We start from the raw sequence: 8,309 nt of genomic DNA on the forward strand, positions 1-8,309 counted from the left end.
GTTTGATAGAAGCTGAGATACCAACTGCAATCAAACCGTCCAGCTATGAACTATTACTATAGTGATTACTACTACTACTAGATGAAAGGAGAATAAGGTGGAGGGCACTCCTGAAAGAGGCCTGAGCTTCTTTCCCAAGTCCCCCTGAGAGGACATATAGAGACAAGAGTCTATCAAAGACGCAAGCAAATCAAGCACCTTAAATCAAGAGAGAGAAGGAAGACCAGAGGGGCGAACAACCGAAAAAGCTTACGATCTACACCTGAGACATACATATCAATAAACATCCTTCGAAGAGCCGAAAAGGAAAACAGAAATCCTCGAAGACGAGGAGGACATCTTAGCATCCCCTTTGTTTCTCCCTTTCTTGGTGATGCTTGTCCAAAGAAGAAAACGGAAAGTGACGAAGGGTAATGAGAGAAAGAAGTACGCGGGGGCTAACCCGCTGTTTACTGGCTTATCTGGTCGGAAGTTCGATCGACAATACGTTTGTGGAGTTTGAAGATGAGGGGGCAGATGCTGGGAAGAAGAAGAAGAAACAAGTCTGTCAGAAGAAGCCGGAAAGTGTTAGTGACGCCTGGGGGACTGAGTGAGTTGGTGAGTTTTGAAATCGAGGTGACGAGTAGGGAAGGGGTAGGAAGCTGAGAAGGAGGACGCAAGACACGCAGAGAGACGGATATGACCGAAAGGAAGGATAGAAAAGGAGGAATGGTACCCCTTGGTGTAAAGAATTGCTCCTCTTGACGAGCACATCCATTCGGTGGTTGAGTTTGTGAGAAAAGTAGAAAACTAGGGAGACAAGCGAAAAGAGATAAGACGAGTACGAAACTTCAGGAGAAGTCCGAAAACAAGAATGTATAGACGGAAAGCTGCTGTACCTGTGCAGACATCTTGATGAAAATCCCACTGCCGACAGATAACACTTCACCAGTCGGGCTGAGAATCTGTCAGTGAAGAAAAGCCGAAGAGAGAAGGGAAACAAATTTCACACCAGAGCACAAAAGGAGAGAACTTCGAGCCCGGGGTGAAGCAGAAAAGAGGAATGAAGACCGGGAATCAGCTAGATTCGTCCTTTCTTACAGCAGCCAAGCAGAAAAACCGGTTCAGATACGGTTGACAGAGTGGTGATTCACGGACAACTGTCTGCCATGTATCATTGTGAAGGGAAGGAAGGAGAGAAAACGTACCTAGGCCCCTCCAGCCATGCTGGAACCAGGTGTACGTACACCCCAAGAGTCCTTAGAGGAACACGGGATTCAGCACATTTCTCTTCTTCTTTTGTGCCAGGGGCAAAATGGCGTCTCGTGGAACCGCTCTCTCAGGCTACTGCTACAACCCCGGGAACGAGAAGCCGTTCCTCGCTGAAACTACAGCTCTTGAGAGTCCCGCCCGGCCGTCAGCTTCCACTCGATTCCCCCTGCTAGCTGTCACTGCCTGTGAATCAACTCAATCCATGGACTCGTCCCCAACTCTTGCTAGCAAGAAAACAGTTGGGCACGTAATGAACTCTGAAAAGAGGGTAATTCTCCGGGAGAGAGATGACGGGGACGACGAGGTGCACGGAGATCGGAGTCAACGAGTCTCCTTCGCGACTAAGCTGTCTCGGCGGGCACGATGAACGATGACGGGTCGGGTCCTCCTTTCTTCAGTCTCCTAGTAACATAGAAGGTTGACACAGTCTTTGAGTTTCCGAATCCACGTTTTGACACTTTGCCTATTCGATCGAGGTAGAGAGGTTCTCTGCTCCTCGCCTGACTCAACACATCTGACACCGCCTTGCATGATCCATCCTTTCTCCCGCTGCAACCAATAGCTGCCTCTCAGTCAGTTGCTGGGGGTCAACTCCCTTACTAATCCGTAAGTGATCATGATTTCAGCTACTTGTCTACGTTTACATCTCTTCTACTTCTACATTCTCCCGTTCGCCTTCGCATACTCCCCCCTCATTGGGCGGGTGTCGTAAACCCTTGTCCGTCCTGGTCTATTGGTCCATTTGCCTCGAGTGTCTTCCTTTCTGTTCGACTTTATTCCGCGACAAAAAAGTCCCCTTGCGGCCTCATACCCTCCTTGTTCAAATCAAGTGACACTTCTTGTTTTCTCGCTTCTAGATCTGAACGTCTCAACGGGTAGAAGGCGTCGCTTCGCAGTGTGTCTGGTGTTTATGGGTAGTTGAAGAAGCCTTTGATCTGTGAGCGACGAGGAGCTACCCCGTGTCTCAATACTGTGTTTTCACCACCCATCTTGGCATGTGCGGGACGTAGGTTGCTTTTTATTTTGCGCTCTCGTCGCACACCTCACTTCATACGAAAAGGAAGGCACCGGTCCTTCTAAAGAGCATCTAAGGCTTTGCGTGGTCACGGGTGGCGCAGCACAGCCATCATCTTACGTACACATAGACTTCATCCTATCTATGTATTTATACCAGACTCGCAGAGATCTTGCTCTTACTGGGCGGGCGACTCGCTCCCGCCTTCTGTCCTTCCTTTCTAGGGCGGCGAAGAGGATCCATTTTCCGTATGAACTTTGCACTTTCTTCCCTCCTACCTTAGGGGTGTCCAGACAGCTCAGGCTGAAGAAAGTAGGAGAATTTTCTTCATTCTCGATGGTGTGAGTTCTTGTCCCTTCTTCAGATAGGCCCTTCACTAGGAGAATGTGAAGATGATCTCTCTCAGTCCACCAAAGGGAGACGGGGTGGAAGTTGAGGGGGGAGGAGAAGAAGAAAGTGCGCTATCGGATAGATATATCATAACTTCTGAGAGAGTTGAAGAAAACCATTCCTCCTTGAAGGAAGGAAAGAGTGAGGGCTATGAAAAGGGACGGCAACTGAAGGTTCTGCTCGGCATCACCGGGAGTGTGGCGACCATCAAAGCGTTGGAGCTCATCCAGGCCTTACTCAACTATGCAAAAGGAAGGTCACTATCCCTTCAGGTGAGAGAAAGTATAGAGACTTGGTCTATGTATGTTTAAGCATGTGTGTGTCTGAAGGTAGGTATGTATGTGTGTATATATATGTATGTTTCTGTATGCCCAATGTATAGACGTATGGACTGCAGCGTGCATGCGTGGATGGATGTTTCGAGCACTCTATCCACTTCAACATGAGAGGATCAGCCACACATCTGGGGCATCAGGAGTGAGACTACCCGTTGAGCTCGCACACAACTATCCGTCATATCATTCCTGAAGTAACAGCAAGATACGCTGTTGTGTTGAACATATTACGTGTCCTCCAGGATACATCTAGGCGGGCATACACCACACTCCGCGTATATACGCCCGTCTCCGTACATCATATACAACCTGGGGACACTATTCATACATACACATCCAGCAGTAGAAGGTATGAAGGATGTAGGGGACTGAAGACCTCTGTGTTTTCCCATTCTTTCAACTGCATGCAAGGTGGCGGTCTGAAAGGGATGCTGCACCCTTCAAGGCCTCTTGTTCTCAACACCTACACAGGAGACTCATTACTAAAGTCAACGCTTGGAGGGTCGGCCAGTAGGCCTAGATCCTTCGTGAGTGTTGTCGTCCAAAGAACGAAGACACAGCATGTAGCCCCAGCATACGCATCCATGCCTGTCTAGCTAGCTGAAGGAATCACTCAATCCGATTCAGATGATGTATGAACTACGAACATGCTTCAGGTTAGCTTTTAGCTGTGTGTACCTCTTCTAAAGAGACAGAGACAGATAGAAAGGCCGCCGATGAACACGGGAAGAGGATGCGAATCCCCCCTCGAATACGTGGAGTTACACATGTACAACTGAAGCCTTTTCTCTTCTTTAAGGTTCGTTCTACATCACAAAGAATTAACTAAAGAGGCAACTGAGTGTGTGTGTGTGTTGTTTCTTCTTGTAAGCTGAGAGTAGTCGCGACAGCCAATGCGGCTCGCTTCCTGGTCGACGAAGAAAAGTTGCCTTGGAGAATTCTTCGAGACGAAGATGAGTGGAGATCGTGGAAGAAACGAGGAGACCCTGTTCTGCATATTGAGGTAAGCTGCTGAAGGGCACACAACAGCTCACACCGTATGACGATGCGTGCAGTCTCGTTTCTTAAGCCTACTTGATGATGGAGGAAGGAGACACCCGTCTCTCAGTCAGTTGAGTTGAACGAACTTTCGATCTTTCTGCCGAGAGGATCAGTCAGGCCCCGCGTTTCGTCATTGTTCTTCTGTTCGATTTCTATAGGAAAGCTGTGTCACCGGCCCATTTCCTAGTCTTGCAGAAAAAGAGCGAGGTTTACCGAGGAGTACAGCACGCATAGAAACATGTTTTTCTTTTTTTCTCTTTTGTCGGGCTCACTTCCGACTGGCTCTCCTCTCACTTCTTCCTTTTTGCCGAAGATATTTCTATCGTTCCCATTCCTCACTGTCCCCTTCCTGCGTGCAGTCACCATAGTACTGAATGGTACACACCGATACCTCGTATAGAAGAAGATACATGTTTCGCGCTTTGTAACGTTGGCAGTAGATCTCTTTGCGCAACGGCAGTATAGACGTGTCTCCGACTTACATCCATCAGCGCAGCATATAGAAAAAGTGGCTCTTTTTCAAGCGACAGTAGTAATAGTAGATGACGAGATGAATCACATAGGCACCGAGTCCCTCTGTATGTCCCCCCTTCGCCTCTCTGCCGCTGCGTCCGGCAGCTCTTCCTTAATGGCATGAATGAGTTTTGAGAGCTTCTATGGAAGTCAAATTTTCAGAAGGAGATATGTATGGTCTATCTCTCTCTATCGAAGTGTCAGACTATTCTTGAAGTGTTCACAGGAGCTTGGCCCACTAAGCATACGCCTTCTTCTCCTTGAGGCTATCCCGACACCCCGAGGCGAGATCTAAAAGCTCCTCCGTTCTGTATAACTCCATCTAATCCCATTTGATAGTCTCTACGTGAGTTCGTGAAGAAGCTAACAGATTCTCGTCTTCTTTGCAGGTGTCACCACACATGCTTGGATCAATATGCTTTGATACACTTACAGATATGGCTTCCTGTATATCGCGTCAGATTGCGTGCAAAAGGGTTATGAGGAATCTTATCTCTCTCTGTCTACTTGTGAGCGGCTCTTGCCTTGTTCTCTGTTTCAGCTACGAAGGTGGGCCGATGCCTTTCTTATCGCTCCTTTGAGTGCAAATAGTTTGGCGAAGATTGCGAATGGAATCTGCGATAATCTTGTGGTACGTAGAGGAATAGGGGGATGTGTCCATGTTTGCTTGTTCCTTCCTTGTCATTCTACGAGAGAATATGCTGAATGAGAAAGACTTAGAGAACGACATGCCGGGTGGAATAGATGTAGGGGGATATCTTCTCTGTGGTGTACATACAGATGAGGTGTGGGGGAAACCTAACATCACGGAGATTCTTTGCTCCCATTCAATTTCTCTATCCATCCGCCTCCTGACTATTGGCAGAGATTTCAAGTGTGTTTCTCAGAGTTCGATCGGTTTCTTCTTTTCCGATGATCGTAAATCTTTGCGTGGCACCTCTGGTCTGTATAGAAGTGACAACTCCCGCTAGTCCTTGCATACGTATGTCTCTGTAGAACCGAAGCTTTGTGAGATAGATGTAGACATGGTACACTTTCGAACTCTTGGCATGGCTCTCCCGACCACGATCTTTCTTTCAAATTCTCTTCTTCTTGATCGTGACTTGTTGTCTAACCTGAAGAACTACGGAGGCGGGGTGGCCTGCCATCGGTGAATGAGATGGCGATTTCGTCATCATAACTCTCTCACTCACTGCTCTAGGAAGAGTTGGGGGATAGGTTCATACAGACAAGCAACATGTGCATTCGCACAATCAGCAGATAACGGGATGACGTGAAATTTGTCTCTCTTTGTACACGTATATGTGTTCGGCTTCTTCTGTAACTTCCACTCCGGGAATCTATAGATCGTGGCGGTCCTTTTCTTCGTTAACCGGGAGATGGGTGTTTCATTCTAGTCATATGTCACGTGAACGTCTATTCCGCGTGGAGGAGGCGTCCGGCTAAAAAGAGAAGTTCATGCTTCATAGACCTCTGGTCGTGTTTCTCATTCTATGTAAGGAGGTGCATGTCTGACATCTCTCTCTCTCTAGATATATATATATATATATATTTCTACGCATGTATATGACGCCTGTGTTCGGCATACGAATATGTATCCACTTACAGTCTATTTGTATCGAGTTGTATGTGTACGCCTGCAGAAGCATATGCTCCTCTATACGTGGAGTCATGTGTTCAAGAGGCCTCGAGATTTGTTTGTAGAGTTTCTTCGAGACCTACCGGTGGTTTTCACTGCTCTTGCGAGCGGTGAAGTGCTGAAGATGTTTCTTATGCGTGGGGAGCTCAGGTTTGTTCTAGGGCAGAAAGTAGTTCGACCACTGGTGTAGTAGCAAGAAGCATGCACGCATGCTTCTTTGTCCGTCTACACCCATCTACGTATCTGTCTAGCTATACCAGTCTAGGTGTGTACCTATCTATGTATCTATTTATATCTGGGTAGACATACACACTATGCGGTTGGCATACCAAGGCCAGAATGTCGTTCACGTTGAAATGGTGTTCCGGTTCGCAGACGTGCGTAGCAAGGGCATGGGACTTTACGAGGCCTTTCGTTGTCTTTCCAGCCATGAATACTTTGATGTGGGAGCATCCTATAACGTCACGTCAGGTGGATATTCTTCGTTCCTTCGGTGTAAAAGTAAGGAAGGAAAAAGACAGTACAAGACGCCTTTCAATGGATAGGCGGAAGTAACGTGTATGCATAAACCCCCCGCCAGCCTTCGTCTACTAGATCACTACCGTTGTAGACCAACTGCTGAGAGTGGGCGGGATGTGTTGGTCTAATCATGTGTAAAACCGCCTTGTGTGAGAGATGGCTCTGATCTTATGCTACCTATCATTCCTCCTCAGTACCTTGTAAGCAAGTTGGGAGTAAAAAGAGAAATGATGTAGTACTCAGGGGCACTGGGCTCAAGCATAGTGTATCGACACTGTACGACTTTCCTATGACGCTGGTTGGTTCGTGTGTTTTGTCGCCCCTGCCCCTGTTTACTCTTCCCGACTCTTCTCCTCTCGCTGAATAACTTCTCCATCATTCCACCTTAAGCTCACCTCGCTTTTCTCAGACTCTCATATTTCTTACAAACAGAATAGCAGCCCGCACGTCTGTAACTCCTCGGGGCAACAGGCTGATTGGTAGGAAGGGGTCGTTAGAGTTCTTGGCTCGATTAAAGAGGGCCTTATGCCATTGTGTGTAGCCGTACGTTGTCTACCTCACCCCCGTGTAGACAAGACTCCGACCAATGAACCCAAGTAGAGACAGTAGGTACGGTACAAGTTATGATGAAGAAGGAAGAGGAAGAAACCTGTCTGTGACTTCTCTCATTTTCATCGCCTTCAGCTTCTGTGTTTCTTCAGATTGTGCCCCCTACGGAGAAGGTTCTTATGTGCGGAGATAAAGGTAGAAAAAGTCCAATGATGACGGTGGCACTAGGAATCTCTAGAGCTGCGCCGTGCATTGTTTCTATCTCCTATGGCTCTTGCTGCTATCTCCGCGCGACTATCAGTCCTGCTCTCTCGATACATCCAAAGAGATAGGGAGGGGGTTATTGTAGCGCCCAGTATGGTTAACACATCTAGACAGGAATACACTCAGAGGCTTCCTCGCAGAACATGTAGACCATTCTCAAAGTCGCTCACGTTCCCGGTATTCATTCTACGCCGCAGTGCGTAGCGAACGTCATAGATAAACGAGCAGCTTCACGCCTGCTCGTCCATCTACGACAGAAGCGAGGATCGAGAGAAGGAAAGGAGGAGGAGATCAGAAGGAAATTTCCTCGTGAAGAGCAGGTTATCACTGGAAAGAGAATGTCTACTGGTAAATAGCAGCAGCATCACGTGGTTGTGTACACTAAAAATGTATACCGACGCTGAGCAGCGACGTTCTTCTGTAAGTCTGAGACCTCAGCATTCCTAGAGATAAAGTCACCTGTGTATACAGTTACAGACCAAGCGAATACATCGCACGAAAATATATATATCTATATGTATATATATCGGTATCTCCGTACCTACCGTGAACTCACTGATTGTTCTACGTTCGTGTAGCCGTAGTAGTGGCAGTACTAGTACCACTGCCCTACCCTGTTGAAGTTGATCAGTGTCTTTGTTGTGGTTTGTGTCTCATTCATTTCGTCCCCCCCAGGTATAGGAGCTTTTCCACCTGTGCCGGATGTTGTCGCAGAGTTTTATGAAGAGGTTTCCGAACGCCTTTCATTCCTCGGCAGTGAATAAATGGTTTAGTTAACGCAATACGTCATGAA

At 47.5% G+C, this 8,309-nt stretch overlaps 2 protein-coding genes across 2 annotated transcripts; one reads left to right on the forward strand and one right to left on the reverse strand.

Moving 5' to 3' along the window:
- Positions 1-26: 26 nt before the first annotated feature.
- CSUI_008230 (uncharacterized protein) lies at positions 27-1,702 on the reverse strand. The gene has a single exon (XM_068068364.1). The coding sequence runs from the start codon at positions 755-757 to the stop codon at positions 548-550; it is 210 nt and encodes a 69-aa protein (XP_067919658.1). The 5' UTR covers positions 758-1,702; the 3' UTR covers positions 27-547.
- On the forward strand, positions 1,241-8,309 carry CSUI_008231 (phosphopantothenoylcysteine decarboxylase). The gene is made up of 7 exons (XM_068068365.1): positions 1,241-1,857; positions 2,631-2,928; positions 3,863-3,994; positions 5,087-5,176; positions 6,560-6,685; positions 7,405-7,447; positions 8,192-8,309. The coding sequence occupies exons 2-7, from the start codon at positions 2,659-2,661 to the stop codon at positions 8,278-8,280; spliced, it is 750 nt and encodes a 249-aa protein (XP_067919659.1). The 5' UTR covers positions 1,241-1,857; positions 2,631-2,658; the 3' UTR covers positions 8,281-8,309.

Source organism: Cystoisospora suis (assembly GCF_002600585.1).
Source record: "Cystoisospora suis strain Wien I chromosome Unknown contig_4568, whole genome shotgun sequence".
Taxonomy (NCBI): domain Eukaryota; phylum Apicomplexa; class Conoidasida; order Eucoccidiorida; family Sarcocystidae; genus Cystoisospora; species Cystoisospora suis.